General features: G+C 53.6%; 2 protein-coding genes across 2 annotated transcripts in view; one reads left to right on the plus strand and one right to left on the minus strand.

Moving 5' to 3' along the window:
• Nucleotides 1-20,000, minus strand: part of LOC120996628 (sodium-dependent proline transporter-like) — a 31,414-nt gene extending 11,414 nt beyond the window's left edge. Inside the window, exons 1-7 of the mRNA XM_040426682.1 lie at nt 19,833-20,000; nt 11,997-12,213; nt 7,232-7,363; nt 7,014-7,162; nt 6,885-6,934; nt 3,658-3,796; nt 3,446-3,580 (exon numbers count right to left, since the gene is read on the minus strand). Of these exons, the coding sequence (XP_040282616.1) occupies nt 3,446-3,580; nt 3,658-3,796; nt 6,885-6,934; nt 7,014-7,162; nt 7,232-7,363; nt 11,997-12,213; nt 19,833-19,934 (924 nt within the window). The 5' untranslated portion in view covers nt 19,935-20,000. The remainder of the gene's footprint in view (nt 1-3,445; nt 3,581-3,657; nt 3,797-6,884; nt 6,935-7,013; nt 7,163-7,231; nt 7,364-11,996; nt 12,214-19,832) is intronic.
• A 2,773-nt stretch (nt 20,001-22,773) lies between these two features.
• On the plus strand, nt 22,774-27,521 carry LOC120994099 (zygote arrest protein 1-like). The gene is given in 6 exon segments (XM_040422558.1): nt 22,774-22,801; nt 22,804-23,093; nt 23,096-23,302; nt 25,395-25,448; nt 25,450-25,488; nt 27,420-27,521. Coding segments are annotated over 6 exon segments (720 nt in total).
• Nucleotides 27,522-27,923: the final 402 nt, after the last annotated feature.

Here is a 27,923-nt window from a genome sequence, read left to right on the forward strand (position 1 = left end):
CATGTGATATATTTATAGAGACGGTCGTTATGGACGCGGTGACACCTAATATGTGTATTTTATTTTTTCATTTTTTTTATAGGAAAAAGCAATTTCTTTTTTTAATTTACATTTTTATTTATTTATTTATTTTTCATTTTTATTATTTTCACTTTCCTTTTTTATCAAGTCCCTCTTGGATCATGAAGATCCAATGGGGCTGATGGCTGTACTATACTTTGCAATGCTCTTGCATTGCAAAGTATAATACTATTAGATGCCCTGTAGGTGGCAGCACCGGATACCTTTGCCATGGCAACCGGACGCCTTTGCAAAGCGTCCGGTTGCCATGGCAACCATCGGGCGCCGCTATCAGCGCTGCAGCCCCGATGGTTCAGAGAGGGAGCTCCCTCCCTCTATTGACCCCATGGATGCTGCAACCGCGGCATCTATGGGGTTACAGCAGAGTGTCAGCATAGAGCTGACACTCGCTGCTGATGGCGGCGGCTCAGGAATGGAGCCGCCGCCATCACACACAGCGGGGGCACAGGATCGGGGGCAGCGCTGGATGGGGGGGGGGGGGGGTATTGGGGTACGGCGGCTAACCTTGAGGGTGAGGGAGGCTGGGGCAGGAGGGGCGGGGAGACAGCATGGGGCGGACCGCATCAGGGAGGGACTACATGAATATGGATCGGGCGGGGGAACTAGTACTTCATCAGGGGCAGGCGCGCACAGGGGGGTGTTGGAGGAGCACAGATCGGGGGGCACAGGAAGGGGGCACAGATTGGGGGCCACAGAGACACTACCTGATTTCAGGCTGTGATCTGCAGAGCGCAGATCAGAGCCTGAAACCGGCATTTTTTCCACTGCCGCGATCCGATTGGTTAGTCTGCACAGACTAACCAATCGGATCGATTGTCGGCAAGGGGCCACTCTGATTGGCCCCTTGCCGACATTACTGAACTGTATGCTGTCCGTGACAGCAGCAGGGCAGGGGCAGAAGCTTTAATCCAAGCGCTTTGCAGCGCTTGGATTAAAGAACTGTCTTGACGTTTATAGACGTGATAGCTGCACGGGGCATATGCAGCTATCACGTATATATACAGATTGCAGTCGGGAAAGGGTTAACTATATGTTAAATTCCCAGTGCGTCGCAGTCCTCGCTCCTCTATTTCATTTGCTATGATATTGTACAGCACCCCCTTACTTAGTGTGGGGTACAGGTCACTACTGATCACCACTGATGCTGCGCGCTGCGCGCTGCCAGCATGCTGTATATTCAGTGCTGCGATTCCCCTTATGCTGTTTGGGGCTGCAGACTGCACTGTGTTAAAACTGAAGCCTCACGCTGCCCCCCGACACGTTTCGCCGTGACTGGCGTCTTCAGGGGTTAGGGCAGAGTGCGAGCGTGTCTCCTCTCGGATGGCTTATGAGACCTTCGTTGATGATGTCATCAATGTGTGTTTCGCCTGTGGGCGTAGTTGGGACCTCTGGTTGGGCTCTGATAGGTGTAATGCCGGGCCTACTTCCTCCCACCGGCTCCGCCTATCTAACTTTGACCCGTGGTTTTCATGACGTCATAGGGTCGCGCCGCGCCTGTGCTATGGACTTAGGTTTTTTTCTTCCCTCCACCCTACTACGCATGTCTGTAGACTTGGTTCGCGGCGTTTGGGATTCATCATGCTGCGCTTCTCATAGCGCATGCTCGGGAACTTAGAATATCTATGGGGCCTATTCGCTGCGCATGTCCGTCGACTTAGTTCATCTGCGCTCCGATTACACATGCTGCGCTTCCCACGGCGCACGCTCAGGGACTTTGTCTTCTTGTCTCCAATGTCATTATAATCTAAAGTCCCTGAGCGTGCGCCGTGGGAAGCGCAGCATGTGTAATCGGAGCGCAGATGAACTAAGTCGACGGACATGCGCAGCGAATAGGCCCCATAGATATTCTAAGTTCCCGAGCATGCGCTATGAGAAGCGCAGCATGATGAATCCCAAACGCCGCGAACCAAGTCTACAGACATGCGTAGTAGGGTGGAGGGAAGAAAAAAACCTAAGTCCATAGCACAGGCGCGGCGCGACCCTATGACATCGCGCAGCCAGCCGCATCAGTGGTGACCAGTAGTGACCTGTACCCCACACTAAGGGGGTGCTGTACAATATCATAGCAAATGAAATAGAGGAGCGAGGACTGCGACGCACTGGGAATTTAACATATAGTTAAGTTAGCAATCCGTTTTACTAGCATACTAATAAAAAGTTAAGTATTAGGTATATTGGAGTAGGTGCTGGATTAACAGGTGTAAATTAGTCCTTCGGACATCAGTAATTATTATTTTTATAGGATAGAGGTGACACCTGGGTGCTCTGTGTGGGTGTATATAGGGTAGCGGTGGTATCTGGGTACTCTGTGGGTGTATATAAGGTGGAGGTGGTACCTGGGTGCTCTGTGTGGATGTATATAGGGTAGCGGTGGTACCTGGGTACTCTGTGGTTGTATACAAGGTGGAGGTGGTACCTGGGTACTTTGTGTGGGTGTATATAGGGTAGCGGTGGTACCTGGGTACTCTGTGGGTGTATATAGGATAGAGGTGACACCTGGGCGCTCTGTGTGGGTGTATATAGGGTAGCGGTGGTATCTGGGTACTCTGTAGGTGTATATAAGGTGGAGGTGGTACCTGGGTGCTCTGTGTGGATGTATATAGGGTAGCAGTGGTACCTGGGTACTCTGTGGGTGTATATAAGGTGGAGGTGGTACCTGGGTGCTCTGTATGGGTGTATATAAGGTGGAGGTGGTACCTGGGTGCTCTGTGGGTGTATAGAAGGTGGAGGTGGTACTTGGGTACTCTGTGTGGGTGTATATAGGGTAGCGGTAGTACCTGGGTACTCTGTGGGTGTATATAGGATAGAGGTGACACCTGGGCGCTCTGTGTGGGTGTATATAGGATAGAGGTGACACCTGGGTGCTCTGTGTGGGTGTATATAGGATAGAGGTGACACCTGGGTGCTCTGTGTGGGTGTATATAGGATAGAGGTGACACCTGGGTGCTCTGTGTGGGTGTATATAGGATAGCGGTGACACCGGGGTGCTCTGTGTGGGTGTATAGAAGGTGGAGGTGGTACCTGGGTGCTCTGTGGGTGTATATAAGGTGGAGGTGGTACCTGGGCGCTCTGTGGGTGTATATAGGGTAGCGGTGGTACCTGGGTGCTCTGTGTGGGTGTATAGAAGGTGGAGGTGGTACCTGGGTACTCTGTGGGTGTATATAAGGTGGTACCTGGGTGCTCTGTGGGTGTATAGAAGGTGGAGGTGGTACCTGGGTGCTCTGTGGGTGTATATAGGGTGGAGGTGGTACCTGGGTGCTCTGTGTGGGTGTATAGAAGGTGGAGGTGGTACCTGGGTGCTCTGTGGGTGTATATAGGGTGGAGGTGGTACCTGGGCGCTCTGTGGGTGTATATAAGGTGGTACCTGGGCGCTCTGCAGTCTCTTCCAGTCCGCTGACAGGTAGAATCGGACGCCGTCTATCGAGCCCTCCAGCGTTGCTCCCCGGATGATGAGCACAATCAGGACGACATACGGGAACGTGGCCGTGAAGTACACAATCTGCAAAGAAGGGAGGCAGGTGAGAACTCTGAGGAGGAGGAGGAGGAGATGATGGGAGTAATGGGCCAACCTCTCACCTTCCCAGAGCTGCGGATTCCCTTTATCATACAGAGGAAGATGATGAACCAGGCGGCGAGCAGGCACAGGGCGAGCTGCCAGCGCACGGGGCCCGGGTCACTGAGGCCTGAACTGTGCACAACACCCAGCACCTTCTCACTGCAAGCACAGGGGGCGCAACACGTTATACAGAGAGCATAATATGCAGCGCAAGCAGAGTGTGTGAGAGCGCTCCACAGGCACAGGTCGGGGGGCAGGCGCACAGGTGGGGGGGGGCAGGCTGCGCTCCACAGGCACAGGTGGGGGGGCAGGCTGCGCTCCACAGGCAAAGGTGGGGGGGGGGGCAGGCTGCGCTCCACAGGCAAAGGTGGGGGGGGGGGGGGCTGCGCTCCACAGGCAAAGGGGGGGGGGGGGGGGCAGGCTGCGCTCCACAGGCAAAGGTGGGGGGGGGGGCAGGCTGCGCCCCACAGGCAAAGGTGGGGGGGGGGGCAGGCTGCGCTCCACAGGCAAAGGTGGGGGGGGGGGCAGGCTGCGCTCCACAGGCACAGGCGGGGGGGCAGGCTGCGCTCCACAGGCACAGGCGGGGGGGCAGGCTGCGCTCCACAGGCACAGGCGGGGGGGCAGGCTGCGCTCCACAGGCACAGGCGGGGGGGCAGGCTGCACTCCACAGGCACAGGCGGGGGGGCAGGCTGCGCTCCACAGGCACAGGCGGGGGGGCAGGCTGCGCTCCACAGGCACAGGCGGGGGGGCAGGCTGCGCTCCACAGGCACAGGCGGGGGGGCAGGCTGCGCTCCACAGGCACAGGCGGGGGGCAGGCTGCGCTCCACGGGCACAGGCAGGGGGGGCAGGCTGCGCTCCACAGGCACAGGTGGGGAGGGGGCAGGCTGCGCTCCACAGGCAGGGAGGGGGCAGGCTGCGCTCGGGCAGGCTCCACAGGCACAGGCGGGGGAGGGCAGGCTGTGCTCCACAGGCACAGTGTCACGAGGGTGTCGAGGACCACGCCTGACTCCGTTATACCCGGGGTCAGGAAGTCGCAGCGGTTGGCTGCACGCTCTATTTAAGATAGGGCTGTTTTCCTTATGGTAGCTTTCTGGGTTTTCTTTGCAAACCCTTTTGGCTCACTCAGGGATCCGTAGCTCCTTCTCCTCAGCTGTTCCTTGTCCGGCACTCCCAAACCTCCTTATATTCCTCTCTCTCACTTCTCTGGTTGCCAGATATAGAGCTTCCTGCCTGGACATCTATTCTGACCTTCTGGAGCTGTGTTGCTGCGTTCGCTGGTAGTTGGTCCAGTACGCTACCCTCCAGATCCCTGTTGGACCTTGGTGGTCTGCTGTGGTCGCCCACCTGGGTGTATGTGTTTGTATGTTTTGTCTGTCCTCTCCCTGGTGTTTTCCTCTTAGTGTCAGTGGTGCGGACTAGTGATCCCACCGGCCTGTTCACTACATAGGGCTCATCTTAGGGAAAGCCAGTGTTTAGGCACGTGATCGGCGTACGGGTGAGGAACCCGTCTAGGGACGTCAGGGCAGTCAGGTGCCAGCCGTAAGGTGAGTTAGGGGTCACCACCTTTCCCTCTCCCTTGGGCAGGGCTTTCCCTGTTTTCCTCCCTGTGCGTGTCGTCGGTCATTACACACAGATGGGGAGGGGGCAGGCTGCGCTCCACAGGCACAGGTGGGGAGGGGGCAGGCTGCGCTCGGGCAGGCTCCACAGGCACAGGCGGGGGGGGGGGGGCCAGGCTTCACAGGCGGGGGGGGCAGGCTTCACAGGCACAGGCACAGGTGGGGAGGGGGCAGGCTGCGCTCCACAGGCACAGGTGGGGAGGGGGCAGGCTGCGCTCCACAGGCACAGGTGGGGAGGGGGCAGGCTGCGCTCCACAGGCACAGGTGGGGAGGGGGCAGGCTGCGCTCCACAGGCACAGGTGGGGAGGGGGCAGGCTGCGCTCCACAGGCACAGGTGGGGAGGGGGCAGGCTGCGCTCCACAGGCACAGGTGGGGAGGGGGCAGGCTGCGCTCCACAGGCACAGGTGGGGAGGGGGCAGGCTGCGCTCCACAGGCAGGGAGGGGGCAGGCTGCGCTCGGGCAGGCTCCACAGGCACAGGCGGGGGGGGGGGGGGGCCAGGCTTCACAGGCGGGGGGGGCAGGCTTCACAGGCACAGGCACAGGCACAGGTGGGGAGGGGGCAGGCTGCGCTCCACAGGCACAGGTGGGGAGGGGGCAGGCTGCGCTCCACAGGCACAGGTGGGGAGGGGGCAGGCTGCGCTCCACAGGCACAGGTGGGGAGGGGGCAGGCTGCGCTCCACAGGCACAGGTGGGGAGGGGGCAGGCTGCGCTCCACAGGCACAGGTGGGGAGGGGGCAGGCTGTGCTCCACAGGCACAGGTGGGGAGGGGGCAGGCTGCGCTCGGGCAGGCTCCACAGGCACAGGCGGGGGGGGGGGGGCCAGGCTTCACAGGCGGGGGGGCAGGCTTCACAGGCACAGGTGGGGAGGGGGCAGGCTGCCCTCCACAGGCACAGGCGGGGGAGGGCAGGCTGCGCTCCACAGGCAGGGAGGGGGCAGGCTGCGCTCGGGCAGGCTCCACAGGCACAGGCGGGGGGGGGGCCAGGCTTCACAGGCGGGGGGGCAGGCTTCACAGGCACAGGTGGGGAGGGGGCAGGCTGCCCTCCACAGGCCCGAGGGGGGGGAGGGCAGGCTGCGCTCCACAGGCACAGGTGGGGAGGGGGCAGGCTGCGCTCCACAGGCACAGGTGGGGAGGGGGCAGGCTGCGCTCCACAGGCACAGGTGGGGAGGGGGCAGGCTGCGCTCCACAGGCACAGGTGGGGAGGGGGCAGGCTGCGCTCCACAGGCACAGGCGGGGGGGGGCAGGCTGCGCTCCACAGGCACAGGTGGGGAGGGGGCAGGCTGCGCTCCACAGGCACAGGTGGGGAGGGGGCAGGCTGCGCTCCACAGGCACAGGTGGGGAGGGGGCAGGCTGCGCTCCACAGGCACAGGTGGGGAGGGGGCAGGCTGCGCTCGGGGGGGCTCCACAGGCGCGGGGGGGGGGGGGCAGGCTGCACAGGCACAGGCGGGGGGGGGGGGGGGGGCAGGCTGCACAGGCACAGGCGAGGGGGGGCAGGCTGCACAGGCACAGGCGGGGGGGGGCAGGCTGCACAGGCACAGGCACAGGCGGGGGGGGCAGGCTCCACAGGCACAGGCGGGGGGGGGGCAGGCTTCACAGGCGCGGGGGCAGGCTGGGCTCTTCCTATATCACTTACTTCCAGAAGGCCTCGCTGGCGCTGAATCTGGAGCCGTTGCTGGAGCCGTTCTGCGGGGTGGACACATAACACGTATGAGTCATACGACCCGTCCACGTGATCATCCGCTCCCTGAAGACCCCCGCTTACCTGGCACAGCGCCGCATACTCCGGGGCTTCGCAGGACCAGGGCAGGGGGCTCTGGAAGGAATGGCCCAGGTAAAAGAAAGTCCAGGCGATTATAACATTATAATATAAGGAGACCAGAGCGGAAACCATTAGCATCCCGATGCCGATACCTGCGGAGAGGAGACGTGTCAGACCGGGGTGCGGGCCGTCCGCAGGGGCCACTCACACTCACCACTCACCCTTCAGGATGGGGCAGCACTTCCACACGGTGATGGGCCCGGCCGCTCCGTACTGACCCAAGCTCAGCTCCATGAGGAAGAGGGGGAGGCCGGCGATGAAGAGCATGATGGAGTACGGGATGAGGAAGGCTCCTGGGAGGAAGAGGGAAGAAGCTGAGCAGCCAATCAGATGAGGGATTTTATTTTCTAACGAGTCTGTAAAAAATAAGACCTGGAACCTGATTGGTTGGGAGACAAAGCCTGTGATGTCACCGTAATCATTACTGCATGGCGGCAAAAAATGATGCCAACAGTTTTTACATCACTACCTAAAGGGGCGTGGCTAAAGCAATTGGCGCAATTTGGATCAATTAACCAAGATGACGCCAGGGGGGTGACGGCTGCAGCACGAGATGCCTCCCTCCCCCATGCCTGATCATGTCAGCTTCCTGTAAATGCGCACCTGCCGCGCCATGCGATCTATGTAAAGCTGCTGATGTCTCCGAGCCGTCCGTCACACGCAGACGTAGCGGGGACCACGGGCAGACACATTCCTGGGGCCAGGTCCGGGCCTGTCCGCTCTCCTACCGGCCACATTCCGCAGTGGATTACACCGCGCACTCCATACATCCTGCGCAGGGGGGGGGTCACCGCTAAGGGTTAATTCACACTGCAGTATACACTCGTCCTGACTGAGACCTCTGACAGATGCCTCCACCTGGGGGCTATCAGCAGCCACAACCTCTGGCCAGGGTTAGGATGCGTTTACGTAAAGCAGTTCTGTAGACTACTACCCTCATCATGGTCAGTGGAGCAGACAGCAGAGCCTGTGGAGTGGGGGAGGGACGGCGTGCCATGATTTCATGTATACAGTAATTGGCGGCACAGGTCGGGCCGGTTCCTCCCGTAAATAATTGACTATAAATACAGACAGCTCAGCCGGTAATTAATGGAAATTAACAGCAGATCCGGCGCCACGTGCATCCTGCGCGGCCGTGTCCGGGGGGGGGGCAGCCGCCTATCACGCTGTTAGACGCAGCGAGGCGCATCACTCGTGGGGCCAAAGGGGTCTTCTGTCCCTTAAGTGTGCACTACATAGAGGCAGGGCAGACGAGGAGGTGAATGGTGGCAGCGGAGAAAGCTGGGGGTCACAGGGGTCACCGCACAACACCAGGGACCGGGAAAGTAATCCACCGCACAACACCAGGAACCGGGAAAGTAATCCACCGCACAACACCAGGGACCGGGCGGGAAAGTAATCCACCGCACTACACCAGGGACCGGGCGGGAAAGTAATCCACCGCACTACACCAGGGACCGGGCGGGAAAGTAATCCACCGCACTACACCAGGGACCGGGCGAGAAAGTAATCCACCGCACTACACCAGGGACCGGGAAAGTAATCCACCACACTACACCAGGGACCGGGAAAGTAATCCACCACACTACACCAGGGACCGGGAAAGTAATCCACCGCACTACACCAGGGACCGGGAAAGTAATCCACCACACCACACCAGGGACCGGGAAAGTAATCCACCACACAACACCAGGGACCGGAAAGTAATCCACCACACTACACCAGGGACCGGGAAAGTAATCCACCGCACTACACCAGGGACCGGGAAAGTAAGCCATCGCACAACACCAGGGACCGGGAAAGTAATCCTGCGCATGACACTGCTGCTGCCAAGGCCAATAAGATAATGGGTTGCATCAGAAGGGGCATAGATGGCGGTGATGAGAACATAGTCCTACCACTTTACACATCACTAATCAGACCACACATGGAGGACTGTGTACAGTTCTGGGCTCCAGTGAACAAGGCAGACATAGCAGAGCTGGAGAGGGTCCAGAGGAGGGCAACTAAAGTAGTAACTGGAATGGGGCAACTACAGTACCCTGAAAGATTATCAAAATTAGGGTTATTCACGTTAGAAAAAAGACGACTGAGGGGAGATCTAATTACTGTGTATAAATATATCAGGGGTCAGTACAGAGATCACTCCCATCATCTATTTATCCCCAGGACTGTGACTGTGACGAGGGGACATCCTCTGCGTCTGGAGGAAAGAAGGTTTGTACACAAACATAGAAGAGGATTCTTTACGGTAAGAGCATCGAGACTATGGGCTCTTTACGGTAAGAGCATCGAGACTATGGGCTCTTTACGGTAAGAGCATCGAGACTATGGGCTCTTTACGGTAAGAGCATCGAGACTATGGGCTCTTTACTGTAAGAGCATCGAGACTATGGGCTCTTTACTGTAAGAGCATCGAGACTATGGGCTCTTTACTGTAAGAGCATCGAGACTATGGGCTCTTTACTGTAAGAGCATCGAGACTATGGGCTCTTTACTGTAAGAGCATCGAGACTATGGGCTCTTTACTGTAAGAGCATCGAGACTATGGGCTCTTTACTGTAAGAGCATCGAGACTATGGGCTCTTTACTGTAAGAGCATCGAGACTATGGGCTCTTTACTGTAAGAGCATCGAGACTATGGGCTCTTTACTGTAAGAGCATCGAGACTATGGGCTCTTTACTGTAAGAGCATCGAGACTATGGGCTCTTTACTGTAAGAGCATCGAGACTATGGGCTCTTTACTGTAAGAGCATCGAGACTATGGGCTCTTTACTGTAAGAGCATCGAGACTATGGGCTCTTTACTGTAAGAGCATCGAGACTATGGGCTCTTTACTGTAAGAGCATCGAGACTATGGGCTCTTTACTGTAAGAGCATCGAGACTATGGGCTCTTTACTGTAAGAGCATCGAGACTATGGGCTCTTTACTGTAAGAGCATCGAGACTATGGGCTCTTTACTGTAAGAGCATCGAGACTATGGGCTCTTTACTGTAAGAGCATCGAGACTATGGGCTCTTTACTGTAAGAGCATCGAGACTATGGGCTCTTTACTGTAAGAGCATCGAGACTATGGGCTCTTTACTGTAAGAGCATCGAGACTATGGGCTCTTTACTGTAAGAGCATCGAGACTATGGGCTCTTTACTGTAAGAGCATCGAGACTATGGGCTCTTTACTGTAAGAGCATCGAGACTATGGGCTCTTTACTGTAAGAGCATCGAGACTATGGGCTCTTTACTGTAAGAGCATCGAGACTATGGGCTCTTTACTGTAAGAGCATCGAGACTATGGGCTCTTTACTGTAAGAGCATCGAGACTATGGGCTCTTTACTGTAAGAGCATCGAGACTATGGGCTCTTTACTGTAAGAGCATCGAGACTATGGGCTCTTTACTGTAAGAGCATCGAGACTATGGGCTCTTTACTGTAAGAGCATCGAGACTATGGGCTCTTTACTGTAAGAGCATCGAGACTATGGGCTCTTTACTGTAAGAGCATCGAGACTATGGGCTCTTTACTGTAAGAGCATCGAGACTATGGGCTCTTTACTGTAAGAGCAGTGAGACTATGGACTCTTTACTGTAAGAGCAGTGAGACTATGGACTCTTTACTGTAAGAGCAGTGAGACTATAGACTCTGTACTGTAAGAGCAGTGAGACTATGGACTCTATACTGTAAGAGCAGTGAGACTATGTACTCTTTACTGTAAGAGCATCGAGACTATGGACTCTTTACTGTAAGAGCATCGAGACTATGGGCTCTTTACTGTAAGAGCATCGAGACTATGGGCTCTTTACTGTAAGAGCATCGAGACTATAGGCTCTTTACTGTAAGAGCATCGAGACTATGGGCTCTTTACTGTAAGAGCATCGAGACTATGGGCTCTTTACTGTAAGAGCATCGAGACTATGGGCTCTTTACTGTAAGAGCATCGAGACTATGGGCTCTTTACTGTAAGAGCATCGAGACTATGGGCTCTTTACTGTAAGAGCAGTGAGACTATGGACTCTTTACTGTAAGAGCAGTGAGACTATGGACTCTTTACTGTAAGAGCAGTGAGACTATGGACTCTGTACTGTAAGAGCAGTGAGACTATGGAACTCTCTGCCTGAGGAGGTGGTGATGGTGAGTACATTAAAGGAATTCAGGAGGGGCCTGGATGTATTTCTGGAGTGTAATAATATTACAGGCTATGGCTACTAGAGAGGGGTCGTTGATCCAGGGAGTTAGTCTGATTGCCTGATTGGAGTCGGGAAGGAATTTTTTATTCCCCTAAAGCGAGGAAAATTGGCTTCTACCTCACAGGTTTTTTTTTTTTGCCTTCCTCTGGATCAACCTACAGGATGACAGGCCGAACTGGATGGACAAATGTCTTTTTTTGGCCTTATGTTACTATGTTACACCAGGGAACGGGAAAGTAATCCACCGCACAACACCAGGGACCGGGAAAGTAATCCACCGCACTACACCAGGGATCGGGAAAGTAATCCACTGCAAATCACCAGAGACCCTGAAAGTAATCCACCGCACAACACCAGGGACCGGGAAAGTAATCCACTGCATGATACCAGAGACTAGTCCATCAAGGTACTGAACAGAAAGGGCAGGAGCTCTGACCACCGCCGGTCCTGCTCCCAACAGCATCTGGTGTAGGCAATGGGGGGAGATTTACTAATCAAGAAGACCGACCACAGTTATTAAGTGTTTTAGATGCTTTTTACATTTATTCTACGAGGGGGTGTGGCTTAATGATTTCTCAATTATGTCTCAAGATGCAAGGATACGCCTCATCTTATTTATGGGACCTTCTGGCGCACAGCGACCAATTCATGGGCGGTGTAAGGTCAGACTAGACCTCGTGCAGGTGCCCCAGGGGTCCAACAGTACACAAACAGTAATAGTAAATCCCTTCCATCCACTCACCTCCTCCATTCCTGTAACACAGATATGGAAACCTCCAGACATTGCCCAGACCCACGCAGTAGCCAATGCAGGAGAGCAGGAACTCATACTTTCCGCCCCAGGTCTCCCGGGGGGGCTCAGACGGCAGGGTCGGGGCCACAGATTGGTCATGTGACGGCGGCTGTGTGACATTATTGGCATTTTCTGGACCTGGGATCTCCTGAGCTGATGGCGACTCCTGAGAGACAAGACAGAAACAACCTGTTATTGTAGGAACTGGTGTGTGCAGCTCAATGCCAGTCCTCAGCTCGTGTAGAAAGGTCCTTGTACTGTGTAGGGAAGCCCAGGGTTACTTAGGGCCCATTACCAAACATGACAGTATTATTCACAGATGAGACCAGTCCAACCATGACACGTCCCAGGTTTGCACTTTGCGCTGTGTTTATGTTTGTGCCGTGTACTTTGTGCTCTGCGCTTTATGTTACTACTATCTGCTATGTAAAGCAGTGGTGCATGTGCCCCTGGGGAGGGTTAACCTGGGTGGCACGGGCATCCTAACCATCCAGCGATGTCATGTTGGCACAGAAGCATTTTGCCATGCCATAGAATTTTTAGGGAGAGGCTGATGACCTGATATATATAGGATTGGGTTTGGTGCTAAAGGGTAGTTGGGAAGATGCCTAGGGTTGAGCAAAACCCAGCGATGTTGGCCAGATCCCTCAGAGAACGCGAGTCTGACACAACCGGGACAGAAGTGTCCAAGTGCCAACTGATCCATTACAGAAGAAGACAGTACTCCTCACAAGACTGATCCCAGACCCAAGGTGACAACCACCACCTGAGGTGCCACTGGGTAAATACTGCTCCTGAAGAGGTGGTTGGTTTCCCATCGAGAGAATGAGCGGCCCCAAACACAATCATAACCTACACGCAGGAAAAGTAGCATCACCAGAGGAACGTGTGCCATACCTCATGTTCCAGGCCATCATGTTCCCTGGGCGTCAGGTCTCAATGCCCATAAGGGTTTACTACTGATGTTGTGTGCTGCCCAAAAGGACTGTGGGGGCAACCACCAAGAACTGTGCTTTAGTGCTATTTTGAACCATCTCCTCCATGTCTGACACATTCCTTCAAGGGAATCTATCCCATCTCCTATGACGTTTACTCAGTGATCTCCTGGATCCATGAAACAATGGGCAGGAAAGAAAAGATGGAGAAATGACAAGACTAATCTCAGGAAGAAACGACAAACAGGAAGCAAGAACGGTAGACAAGTGATGAAAGGATCAGGTGGAGAAGACCAACATGGCAGAAGGAGAGTGGGAGCAGCTACAAGAAAGCATGGACAGGGGAAGATGAGGAATGATGGACAGGAGAGAAGAAATGATGGGGGAGATAAGGAGTAGGCCGCCCTCCTAGGCACGATCTTAGCATACAAGTTATTGTAGAAGGAATTCCTGGAAGACGCCTTCTGTGTGCAGAGTCATGGAAACATCCACCTCAGAGACAATAAACCCTGCATAGCACCAGACAAACAGGAAAAGTCCATAGAGGAGCAGAGAGATCTCATCCATCCACAGCGACGCAGAGCAGCGCCCCCTCTGGACAAGCTACAGTTCTGCAAGAAATTCATGGCCACAAGAACTGCTCCTCCAGGAACAAGTCTGTGGTGAATGAACCTTCTAGGAGATCCCCGAGAGGAGACACCAGAGGACAACTGCTCAGCACTGACTACACAGCCCGGAGAGCCTACTGTAGGACAGGAGAATACAGTCTATTGCTCCCCGTTATCAGCCATTTCAGGGGAGAGGATGACTGTAGGACAGGAGAATACAGTCTATTGCTCCCTGTTATCAGCCATTTCAGGGAGAGGATGACTGTAGGACAGGAGAATACAATCTATTGCCCCCTGTTATCAGCCATTTCAGGGGAGAGGATGACTGTAGGACAGGAGAATACAGTCTATTGCCCCCTGTTATCAGCCATTTCAGGGGGGAGAGGATGACTGTAGGACAGGAGAATACAGTCTATTGCCCCCTGTTATCAGCCATTTCAGGGGAGAGGATGACTGTAGGACAGGAGAATACAGTCTATTGCCCCCTGTTATCAGCCATTTTAGGGGAGAGGATGACTGTAGGACAGGAGAATACAGTCTATTGCCCCCCTGTTATCAGCCATTTCAGGGGAGAGGATGACTGTAGGACAGGAGAATACAGTATATTGCCCCCTGTTATCAGCCATTTCAGGGGAGAGGATGACTGTAGGACAGGAGAATACAGTCTATTGCCCCCTGTTATCAGCCATTTCAGGGGAGAGGATGACTGTAGGACAGAAGAATACAGTCTATTGCTCCCTGTTATCAGCCATTTCAGGGGAGAGGATGACTGTAGGACAGGAGAATACAATCTATTGCTCCCTGTTATCAGCCATTTCAGGAGAGAGGATGACTGTAGGACAGGAGAATACTGTCTATTGCCCCCTTTTATCAGCCATTTCAGGGGAGAGGATGACTGTAGGACAGGAGAATACAATCTATTGCCCCCTGTTATCAGCCATTTCAGGGGAGAGGATGACTGTAGGACAGGAGAATACAGTCTATTGCCCCCTGTTATCAGCCATTTCAGGGGAGAGGATGACTGTAGGACAGGAGAATACAGTCTATTGCCCCCTGTTATCAGCCATTTCAGGGGAGAGGATGACTGTAGGACAGGAGAATACAATCTATTGCCCCCTGTTATCAGCCATTTCAGGGGAGAGGATGACTGTAGGACAGGAGAATACAGTCTATTGCCCCCTGTTATCAGCCATTTCAGGGGAGAGGATGACTGTAGGACAGGAGAATACAATCTATTGCCCCCTGTTATCAGCCATTTCAGGGGAGAGGATGACTGTAGGACAGGAGAATACAGTCTATTGCTCCCTGTTATCAGCCATTTCAGGGGAGAGGATGACTGTAGGACAGGAGAATACAGTCTATTGCTCCCTGTTATCAGCCATTTCAGGGGAGAGGATGACTGTAGGACAGGAGAATACAGTCTATTGCCCCCTGTTATCAGCCATTTCAGGGAGAGGATGACTGTAGGACAGGAGAATACAGTCTATTGCTCCCTGTTATCAGCCATTTCAGGAGAGAGGATGACTGTAGGACAGGAGAATACAGTCTATTGCTCCCTGTTATCAGCCATTTCAGAGGAGATGATGACTGTAGGACAGGAGAATACAATCTATTGCTCCCTGTTATCAGCCATTTCAGAGGAGAGGATGACTGTAGGACAGGAGAATTCAATCTATTGCTCCCTGTTATCAGCCATTTCAGAGGAGAGTAATGGCTGTAGGACAGGAGAATACAGTCTATTGCTCCCTGTTATCAGCCATTTCAGGGGAGAGGATGACTGTAGGACAGGAGAATACAATCTATTGCTCCCTGTTATCAGCCATTTCAGGGGGAGAGGATGACTGTAGGACAGGAGAATACAGTCTATTGCCCCTGTTATCAGCCATTTTAGGGGAGAGGATGACTGTAGGACAGGAGAATACAGTCTATTGCTCCCCGTTATCAGCCATTTCAGGGGAGAGGATGACTGTAGGACAGGAGAATACAGTCTATTGCTCCCTGTTATCAGCCATTTCAGGGGAGAGGATGACTGTAGGACAGGAGAATACAGTCTATTGCCCCCTGTTATCAGCCATTTCAGGGGGAGAGGATGACTGTAGGACAGGAGAATACAGTCTATTGCTCCCTGTTATCAGCCATTTCAGAGGAGAGGATGACTGTAGGACAGGAGAATACAGTCTGGTGCCCCCTGTTATCAGCCATTTCAGAGGAGAGGATGACTGTAGGACAGGAGAATACAGTCTATTGCCCCCTGTTATCAGCCATTTCAGGGGAGAGGATGACTGTAGGACAGGAGAATACAGTCTATTGCCCCTGTTATCAGCCATTTCAGGGGATAGGATGACTGTAGGACAGGAGAATACAATCTATTGCCCCCTGTTATCAGCCATTTCAGGGGAGAGGATGACTATAGGACAGGAGAATACAGTCTATTGCCCCCTGTTATCAGCCATTTCAGGGAGAGGATGACTATAGGACAGGAGAATACAGTCTATTGCCTCCTGTTATCAGCCATTTCAGGGGAGAGGATGACTATAGGACAGGAGAATACAGTCTATTGCCCCCTGTTATCAGCCATTTCAGGGAGAGGATGACTGTAGGACAGGAGAATACAGTCTATTGCTCCCTGTTATCAGCCATTTTAGGGAGAGGATGACTGTAGGACAGGAGAATACAGTCTATTGCTCCCCGTATCAGCCATTTCAGGGGAGAGGATGACTGTAGGACAGGAGAATACAGTCTATTGCTCCCTGTTATCAGCCATTTCAGGGGAGAGGATGACTGTAGGACAGGAGAATACAGTCTATTGCCCCCTGTTATCAGCCATTTCAGAGGAGAGGATGACTGTAGGACAGGAGAATACAATCTATTGCCCCCTGTTATCAGCCATTTCAGGGGGAGAGGATGACTGTAGGACAGGAGAATACAGTCTATTGCTCCCTGTTATCAGCCATTTCAGAGGAGAGGATGACTGTAGGACAGGAGAATACAGTCTGGTGCCCCCTGTTATCAGCCATTTCAGAGGAGAGGATGACTGTAGGACAGGAGAATACAGTCTATTGCTTCCTGTTATCAGCCATTTCAGGGGAGAGGATGACTGTAGGACAGGAGAATACAGTCTATTTCCCCCTGTTATCAGACATTTCAGGAGAGAGGATGACTGTAGGACAGGAGAATACAGTCTATTGCCCCCTGTTATCAGCCATTTCAGGGGAGAGGATGACTGTAGGACAGGAGAATACAATCTACTGCCCCCTGTTATCAGCCATTTCAGGGGAGAGGATGACTGTAGGACAGGAGAACACAGTCTATTGCTCCCTGTTATCAGCCATTTCAGGGGAGAGGATGACTGTAGGACAGGAGAATACAGTCTATTTCCCCCTGTTATCAGACATTTCAGGAGAGAGGATGACTGTAGGACAGGAGAATACAGTCTATTGCTCCCTGTTATCAGCCATTTCAGTGGAGAGGATGACTGTAGGACAGGAGAATACAGTCTATTGCTTCCTGTTATCAGCCATTTCAGGGGAGAGGACGACTGTAGGACAGGAGAATACAGTCTATTGCTCCCTGTTATCAGCCATTTCAGGGGAGAGGATGACTGTAGGACAGGAGAATACAGTCTATTGCCCCCTGTTATCAGCCATTTCAGGGAGAGGATGACTGTAGGACAGGAGAATACAGTCATATTGCCCCCTGTTATCAGCCATTTCAGGGGAGAGGATGACTGTAGGACAGGAGAATACAGTCTATTGCCCCCTGTTATCAGCCATTTCAGGATGACTGTAGTGTCCCTCCATGGGCTCATTTAATATCAGAGTCATATCTCAAGGGCTTTTTAAAGGGTTGAACATTGTCCAGAAGCTCCGAACTGTAGGGTTACTGGCTCTCTTAAATGAGCACTCCGCAGGATGATGAGGGTCACGTATAAAAATCCAGAATGTAAATGAATCACCATACAATGACTGCAGTAGGGGTGATGTATCTAATCCTGGGTGTATCGCGCCGCGTCTAGTCATGACTCACACATCTTTACATTGCTGGACACCACAATGCTTTACACACCTTCAACAGCTGTATAAGGCTGCGTTCACACCTGCGCTCGGTGCGGGTCCGTTTGGTGTCTGCGCAGACGGATCCGCACCTATAATGCAAACGCTGGTATCCGTTCAGAACGGATCCGTCTGCATTATTCTCTCCAAAAAAAGTCTAAGTGTAAGTCAAACGGATCCGTCCTGACTTACACTGAAAGTCAATGGGGGACGGATCCGTTTACAATTGCACCATATGGTGTCCGGACGGATCCGTTTGGCTCCACATCGCCAGGCCAGATCTTGTAAAGACAAATGACAGTCTGCAGAGCTCAGAGGACTGTGTCCCCCCCGGCTGTTATCTGCGGGCAGGGTGTTCCTCACAGTGACGTCATCGGGTGCTGTATACGGGGCTATTTATAGAGTGCGGTGATGAGGAAGAGGAAGGAATATACTGACACCCCGGTGCACCGCTGTCTCTCTCTGACACCCCGGTGCACCGCTGTCTCTCTCTCACACCCCAGCTCCCCGCTGTCTCTCTCTGACACCCCGGTGCACCGCTGTCTCTCCTCTCACACCCCAGCTCCCCGCTGTCTCTCTCTCACACCACCGGGCACCGCTGTCCTCTCTCTGACACCCCGGTGCACCGCTGTCTCTCTCTCACACCCCAGCTCCCCGCTGTCTCTCTCTCACACCCCGGTGCACCGCTGTCTCTCTCTGACACCCCAGCTCCCCGCTGTCTCTCTCTGACACCCCGGTGCACCGCTGTCTCTCTCTGACACCCCAGCTCCCCGCTGTCTCTCTCTCACACCCCAGCTCCCCGCTGTCTCCTCTCTCACACCCCGGGTGCACCGCTGTCTCTCTCTGACACCCCGGCTCCCCGCTGTCTCTCTCTGACACCCCGGCTCCCCGCTGTCTCTCTCTGACAACCCCGGTGCACCGCTGTCTCTCTCTCACACCCCGGTGCACCGCTGTCTCTCTCTCACACCCCAGCTCCCCGCTGTCTCTCTCTCACACCCCGGTGCACCGCTGTCTCTCATCTGACACCCCGGCTCCCCGCTGTCTCTCTCTGACACCCCCGGTGCACACCGCTGTCTCTCTCTGACACCCCGGTGCACCGCTGTCTCTCTCTGACACCCCGGTGCACCGCTGTCTCTCTCTGACACCCCCCGGTGCACCGCTGTCTCTCTCTCTCACACCCCAGCTCCCCGCTGTCTCTCTCTCTCTCACACCCCAGCTCCCCGCTGTCTCTCTCCTCTCACACCCCAGCTCCCCGCTGTCTCTCTCTCTCACACCCCAGCTCCCCGCTGTCTCTCTCTCTCACACCCCAGCTCCCCGCTGTCTCTCTCTCTCACACCCCAGCTCCCCGCTGTCTCTCTCTCACACCCCAGCTCCCCGCTGTCTCTCTCTCTCTCACACCCCAGCTCCCGCTGTCTCTCTCTCTCACACCCCAGCTCCCAGCTGTCTCTCTCTCTCACACCCTAGCTCCCCGCTGTCCTCTCTCTCACACCCTAGCTCCCCGCTGTCTCTCTCTCTCACACCCCAGCTCCCGCTGTCTCTCTCTGACACCCAGCTCCCCGCTGTCTCTCTCTCACACCCTAGCTCCCCGCTGTCTCTCTCTCTCTCACACCCCAGCTCCCCGCTGTCTCTCTCTCTCTCTGACACCCCAGCTCCCCGCTGTCTCTCTCTCACACCCCCAGCTCCCCGCTGTCTCTCTCTCACACCCCAGCTCCCCGCTGTCTCTCTCTCTCACATCCCAGCTCCCCGCTGTCTCTCTCTCACACCCCAGCTCCCCGCTGTCTCTCTCTCACACCCCAGCTCCCCGCTGTCTCTCTCTCTGACACCCCAGCTCCCCGCTGTCTCTCTCTCACACCCCAGCTCCCCGCTGTCTCTCTCTCTCACACCCCAGCTCCCCGCTGTCTCTCTCTCACACCCTAGCTCCCCGCTGTCTCTCTCTCTCTCACACCCCAGCTCCCCGCTGTCTCTCTCTCTGACACCCCAGCTCCCCGCTGTCTCTCTCTCACACCCCAGCTCCCCGCTGTCTCTCTCTCACATCCCAGCTCCCCGCTGTCTCTCTCTCACACCCCAGCTCCCGCTGTCTCTCTCTCACACCCCAGCTCCCCACTGTCTCTCTTAGTTTGACCCCTGTCCATGACACCTCAGCTCCCCGCTGTCTCTGACAACTCCATACTCTTCTGCCTTGGCTCTCACCTGTGCTGGGGATGTGTTGGCAGCAGTCTCTCCGGCGGTCTCATTGGGCTGCATGTCTCTCTTGTGCAGCCCCTCGCTCCAGTGCTCGGGGGGCAGCTTCATGTGTCTGTGCCGGATGCCGACGGCTGCTGGTTTGGAGCAGAGTCGGCACAGACTTCCCAGAGACAATCTCACCTGAGGCCAGGTGTGCTAAGCTCCGCCCCCTCCTATGTCATCACTCCATCACCATGACAACAGGACCTGACCCAACCTGTACTGTCATTCACAATGATGATCCCTTCCTCCACCCCCCGCCCGTCCCTGCGGAGAACCCTCCACAACTTGTATTGTACTGGGCACGCCCTGAACACCCAGGGGCGAACCGCAACAATGTAACAAACTGCTACAATGTGATAACCTGCAACAATGTAACAAACTGCTACAATGTGATAACCCGCAACAATGTAACAAACTGCTACACTGTGATAACCCGCAACTATGTAACAAACTGCTACAATGTGATAACCCGCAACTATGTAATAAACGGCTACAATGTGATAACCCGCAACAATGTAACAAACTGCTACAATGTGATAACCCGCAACAATGTAACAAACTGCTACAAGATAACCGGCAACAATGTAACAAACTGCTACAATGTGATAACCCGCAACTATGTAACAAACTGCTACAAGATAACCCGCAACAATGTAACAAACTGCTACAATGTGAAACCCGCAACTATGTAACAAACTGCTACAAGATAACCCGCAACATGTAACAAACTGCTACACTGTGATAACCCGCAACAATGTAACAAACTGCTACACTGTGATAACCCGCAACAATGTAACAAACTGCTACACTGTGATAACCCGCAACAATGTAACAAACTGCTACAATGTGATAACCCACAACAATGTAACAAACTGCTACACTGTGATAACCCACAACAATGTAATAAACAGCTACAATGTGATAACCCGCAACAATGTAACAAACGGCTGCAATGTGATAACCCGCAACAATGTAACAAACTGCTACAATGTGATAACCCGCAACAATGTAACAAACTGCTACAATGTGATAACCCGCAACAATGTAACAAACTGCTACAAGATAACCCGCAACAATGTAACAAACGGCTGCAATGTGATAACCCGCAACAATGTAACAAACTGCTACAATGTGATAACCCGCAACAATGTAACAAACGGCTGCAATGTGATAACCCACAACAATGTAACAAACTGCTACACTGTGATAACCCGCAACAATGTAACAAACTGCTACAATGTGATAACCCACAACAATGTAACAAACTGCTACACTGTGATAACCCACAACAATGTAATAAACAGCTACAATGTGATAACCCGCAACAATGTAACAAACTGCTACAAGATAACCCGCAACAATGTAACAAACTGCTACAATGTGATAACCCGCAACAATGTAACAAACTGCTACAATGGGATAACCCGCAACAATGTAACAAACTGCTACAAGATAACCCGCAACAATGTAACAAACTGCTACAATGTGATAACCGGCAACAATGTAACAGACTGCTATAATGTGATAACCCGCAACTATGTAACAAACTGCTACAAGATAACCCGCAACAATGTAACAAACTGCTACAATGTGATAACCCGCAACAATGTAACAAACTGCTACAAAGATAACCGGCAACAATGTAACAAACTGCTACAATGTGATAACCCGCAACTATGTAACAAACTGCTACAAGATAACCCGCAACAATGTAACAAACTGATACAATGCGATAACCCGCAACTATGTAACAAACTGCTACAATGTGATAACCCGCAACAATGTAACAAACTGCTACACTGTGATAACCCGCAACAATGTAACAAACTGCTACAATGTGATAACCCGCAACAATGTAACAAACGGCTGCACTGTGATAACCCGCAACAATGTAACAAACTGCTACAATGTGATAACCCGCAACAATGTAATAAACTGCTACAATGTGATAACCCGCAACAATGTAACAAACTGCTACAATGTGATAACCCGCAACAATGTAACAAACTGCTACAATGTGATAACCCACAACAATGTAACAAACTGCTACAAGATAACCCGCAACAATGTAACAAAACTGCTACAATGTGATAACCCGCAACAATGTAACAAACTGCTACAAGATAACCGGCAACAATGTAACAAAACTGCTACAATGTGATAACCCGCAACTATGTAACAAACTGCTACAAGATAACCCGCAACAATGTAACAAACTGCTACAATGTGATAACCCGCAACAATGCAATAAACTGCTACAAGATAACCCGCAACAATGTAACAAACTGCTACAATGTGATAACCCGCAACAATGTAACAAACTGCTACAATGTGATAACCCGCAACAATGCAATAAACTGCTACAAGATAACCCGCAACAATGTAACAACTGCTGCAGTGATAAAACTGCTTACATGGTTACAACCTGCAACAATGTAACCTGTAACACTATGAAACAAGGTAACACTGCCACAGTGATATAAACCGCAACAATGTAGTAAACTGAACACTGCAACGATGTAACACAACTGCTGCAGTTATATAAACTGCAACAATGTGGGGATATAGGGTGATGGGTGAAACAGATGTAATACCAGCGCTGTAATTCACTGTCCTGCGGAGTTACAACCTCCGGGTCTGAGGCGTCTGCCGCACCTCTGCCCGCCTCCGATTTCATGCTGAGGTGGGGGGGCTTCTCTGTGTGCCCGGCGGGTGCCCGTGCGGAGGTATGTGGGAGCACTCCGCTATGGGGTCCCATTTGTACGGCACGCGCTGCAGAGCTGCTGCGGTGTGGCTGCAGTGAAGGGGTTAAGGCGGCGGGGCTGCCGGCCGTTATAGTAACGAGCCTGATATAAGGGGCAGCCGCGCAGGGCACCCACTCGTTGCAGGACTCTGATCATGCACTATGGCTGGAGTCATGTACCCTCCCTACCCGCCCTTCCTGACTATGGGCCCACTTACCGGCAGCAGCCCCCCTTCTACAAGCCCAAGGGGCCCTACTGGAAGCCTCCCTACAAGGTGGCCCCGGGGCCCATGAAGTCGGCCCTGCCCTTTGACTGCCTGGATAACTACCGGTGGGCTCAGCTGAAGGCCTTGCTCAGCCAGCTGGGCCCGGAGCTGGGGCTGAGCCGCTCCTACACCAAGGAGGTGGGGGTCCAGGTCAACCCCAGAGTGGACGCCTCTGTTCAGTGTTCACTGGGGCCCCGCACGCTGAAGAGCCACAAGGGGGTGGCCCCTACTGTGCCGGGCCACACCGGGGGCAGCACGCCGGCCTGCGTATCGTCACGCCGGTCCGCTTTCCTCGCACCGTGGCCGTGTACTCCAGACTGTCAGACCGGAGACTGTTCACCCTGCCCCCGGCCCAAAGGAGCGAGGGGGAGCAGCCGGAGGACGACTGGGGGAGCAACACTGGGACCAAGAGACCCACCATCCAGGTGAGGACCGGGGCGCAGGTCCAGGCCTGTCCCCAATACAAAGGACGGGTGGTGGAGTGCCCCCTAGTGGTCAACCCTGCATCCACCGCTGCGACATCAGACCTGTCCTAGAGGTGCATGTGTAAGGCTGCGGGTCCGTCTGGTGTCTGCGCAGACGGATCCGCACCTATAATGCAGACGCTGGTATCTGTTCAGAACGGATCCCTCTGCATCACCATGAACTTGGGCTACTTTCACACCGGCGTTTCTGGGTCCGTCTGTGAGATCCGTTTCAGGCTCCCACAAGTGGCCCAAACGGATCAGTTCAGCCCCAATGCATTCTGAATGGATAAGGATCCGCTCTGAATGGCTCAGTTTGGCTCCGTTCCGCTCTGGAGGCTGCCTGCAGCGTTCGGGTGTCCGCCTGGCCGTGCGGGAGCCAAACGGATCCGTCCTGTCTTACAATGTAAGTCAATGGGGACGGATCCGTTTTCACTGACACAATATGGTGCAGTTGTAAACGGATCCGTCCCCCATTGACTTTCAGTGTAAGGCATACTTTCACACCTGCGTTAGGTGCGGATCCGTCTGCATTACTATGTAAAAAAAAGTGTAAATCAGGATGGATCCAAGTCGATGGGGACTTATTTTTTTTACATAGTAATGCAGACGGATCCGCACCTAACGCATGTGTGAAAGTAGCCTTAACCTGCACTGATCCTGTATTATACTCCAGAGCTGCACTCACTATTCTGCTGGTGCAGTCACTGTGTACATTTACTTATCCTGTACTGGTCCTGAGTTACATCCTGTATTATACCCAGAGCTGCACTCACTATTCAGTTGGTGCAGTCACTGTGTACATACATTACTTATCCTGTACTGATCCTCAGTTACATCCTGCATTATACTCCAGAGCTGCACTCACTATTCTGCTGTGCAGTCACTGTGTACATACATTACTTATCCTGTACTGATCCTGAGTTACATCCTGTATTATACTCCAGAGCTGCACTCACTTATTCTGCTGGTGCAGTCACTGTGTACATTACATTACTTATCCTGTACTGATCCTGAGTTACATCCTGTATTATACTCCAGAGCTGCACTCACTATTCTGCTGGTGCAGTCACTGTGTACATACATTATTTATCCTGTACTGATCCTGAGTTACATCCTGTATTATACTCCAGAGCTGCACTCACTATTCTGCTGGTACAGTCACTGTGTACATACATTACTTATCCTGTACTGACCTGAGTTACATCCTTGTATTATACTCCAGAGCTGCACTCACTATTCTGCTGGTGCAGTCACTGTGTACATACATTACTTATCCTGTACTGATCCTGAGTTACATCCTGTATTATACTCCAGAGCTGCACTCACTATTCTGCTGGTGCAGTCACTGTGTACATACATTACTTATCCTGTACTGATCCTGAGTTACATCCTGTATTATACTACAGAGCTGCACTCACTATTCTGCTGGTGCAGTCACTGTGTACATACATTACTTATCCTGTACTGATCCTGAGTTACATCCTGTATTATACTCCAGAGCTGCACTCACTATTCTGCTGGTGCAGTCACTGTGTACATACATTACTTATCCTGTACTGATCCTGAGTTACATCCTGTATTATACCCCAGAGCTGCACTCACTATTCTGTTGGTGCAGTCACTGTGTACATACATTACTTATCCTGTACTGATCCTGAGTTACATCCTGTATTATACTCCAGAGCTGCACTCACTATTCTGCTGGTACAGTCACTGTGTACATACATTACTTATCCTGTACTGATCCTGAGTTACATCCTGTATTATACTCCAGAGCTGCACTCACTATTCTGCTGGTGCAGTCACTGTGTACATACATTACTTATCCTGTATTATACTCCAGAGCTGCACTCACTATTCTGCTGGTGCAGTCACTGTGCTGTGTAGTGCGTCTTCTGCTCACATGGTGAATGCTTCCTTGGTCATAGCAGACCACTGATTTTGGAGCCTAGCCAGTGTTGTACTGCCCCCCTATGGCTGAGGAGTGGAGGGTTTGGGGCATATAACGGGCAGGTGTTTAGTTCTGACCTGTGCTTTGTGTTCTCTTCAGTTTCTGGAGCAGAAGTATGGCTTCTTCTACTGCCGGAGCAGCCAGGTGCGGTGGGGAAAGCGCCTACGTGTGGTGCGTATCTGGAACCAACAAGGTAAGACTCTGCTGCTGGTCAGCCAGGTGAGCGCCCCCTGCTGGTCACTGTAGGAGGTTCAGTGCTGGGACTGCACCTGTCGGGGTCTGTGAATGTGAAGCACAAAGGGGTATCCTGTCACCGATCCTGAGGGGCTGACCTTCCCTGCACAGCTGAGGGACGCTGCACCAGGCTTATCCTAGTACAGGACTCGGGAATACTCAATCCCGTCCTTAAAGGGGTTGTCCAAGATAATTCTAAGCCCATGACTGGTGGGGTAAAAGCGGACTCAGTTCTCGCGCTGGTTTAGTCTGCAGGGGGTACTGTGTGTGACCGCTGCAGCCAAATGCTGTCCTCAGCAGTGTACCAGAGGGCAGTGCTTGGCTGCAGCGGTCACATAATGTACCCGCTGCACTCTGCGCTGCAGGAGGACGGGAGACACCAGGTAGAACTTGCTTTACACCATTGGGGGCTTGTCTGAGGGCTTCGAGGGGCTCTCCGGGCATTTCTTCTTACTGGTATGGGGTAAGAACCTGTGGAAGGAAGAGGTTTGATATCGGATCAGCAGCCTCCAGAATCCTCCTTCTATGGGAGCTGAGTGCATGCTGGGAGTTGTAGTGTCACAGGAGATGCTGTGGGCTCCTCCGCCTGGATGTGGCCACTGCATTCCCTGTTGTACTGGGAGAGGAGCGGTGGGAACGGCCAGTTCTGTGGGAACCGTCCTCCTTCACAGGTTATTAGAATGGCGCAGGAGAGATGACTGAAGGCCTTTAATTTTAGACCGCCCCTTTAATACTTCTCACTGCTGAAATGTTACAATGTATCTGTGTATACAGCCAGCAGAAACCTGACTTCACTGATACATTGTAACAGACTCTTATGTACTTCCTGTAAACTATTTATCATGACATCACTGGGTGGTGCTGGCCATGCTGACGTCTCCTCTATACTGACTGCCTCCTGATGTGGGGGCTGGGCATGCTGACGGTCTCCTCTATACTGACTGCCTCCTGATGTGGGGGCATGGGCATGCTGACTGTCTCTCTATAACTGACTGCCTCCTGATGTGGGGGCTGAGCATGCTGACGGTCTCCTCTATACTGACTGCCTCCTGATGGGGGGCTGGGCATGCGTGACGTCTCCTCTATACTGACTGCCTCCTGCTGTGGGGGCTGGGCATGCTGACGGTCTCCTCTATACTGACCTGCCTCCTGATGTGGGGGGCTGGGCATGCTGACGGTCTCCTCTATACTGACTGCCTCCTGATGTGGGGGCTGGGCATGCTGACGTCTCCTCTATACTGACTGCCACCTGATGTGGGGGCTGGGCATGCTGACGGTCTCCTCTATACTGACTGCATCCTGATGTGGGGGGCTGGGCATGCTGTTTCCTCTATACTGACTGCATCCTGATGTGGGGGGCTGAGCATGCTGACTGTCTCCTCTATACTGACTCCTGATGTGGGGGCTGGGCATGCTGACGTCTCCTCTATACTGACTGCCTCCTGATGTGGGGGCTGGGCATGCTGACGGTCTCCTCTATACTGACTGCATCCTGATGTGGGGGCTGGGCATGCTGACGTCTCCTCTATACTGACTGCCTCCTGATGTGGGGGCTGGGCATGCTGACGTCTCCTCTATACTGACTGCCTCCTGATGTGGGGGCTGGGCATGCTGACGGTCTCCTATACTGACTGCCTCCTGATGTGGGGGCTGGGCATGCTGACGGTCTCCTCTATACTGACTGCATCCAGATGTGGGGGCTGGGCATGCTGACGTCTCCTCTATACTGACTGCCTCCTGATGTGGGGCTGGCATGCTGACGTCTCCTCTATACTGACCTGCCTCCTGATGTGGGGGCTGGGGCATGCTGACTGTCTCCTCTATACTGACTTGCCTCCTGATGTGGGGCTGGGCATGGCAGACGGTCTCCCAATCTCCTCCTCCTCTCAGGTTTACTTCAAGCAGTTCTGCCACAAGTGTCAGAAGGGCTATAACCCCTACTACGTGGAGTCCATCGAGTGCAAGGTACCAATCTGTGGGGGAAACCTCTGAGGGGGGTCGGTCCTGTGTGTGAAAGTGGGGGGGGGGAGACATCTGAGGGGGGGTCGGTCCTGTGTGTGGGGGGAGACATCTGAGGGGGGGTCGGTCCTGTGTGTGGGGGGAGACATCTGAGGGGGGTCGTTCCTGTGTGTGGGGGGGGGGGGGAGACATCTGAGGGGGGGGTCGGTCCTGTGTGTGGGGGGGGGGGAGACATCTGGGGGGGGGGTCGGTCCTGTGTGTGGGGGGGGGGAGACATCTGGGGGGGGGGGGGGTCCTGTGTGTGGGGGGGGGGGAGACATCTGGGGGGGGTCGGTCCTGTGTGTGGGGGGGGGGGGAGACATCTGGGGGGGGGGCGGTCCTGTGTGTGGGGGGGGGGGGACATCTGGGGGGGGGGCGGTCCTGTGTGTGGGGGGG

The sequence above is a fragment of the Bufo bufo genome, chromosome 3 (assembly GCF_905171765.1).
Source record: "Bufo bufo chromosome 3, aBufBuf1.1, whole genome shotgun sequence".
Classification (NCBI taxonomy): Eukaryota; Metazoa; Chordata; class Amphibia; order Anura; family Bufonidae; genus Bufo; species Bufo bufo.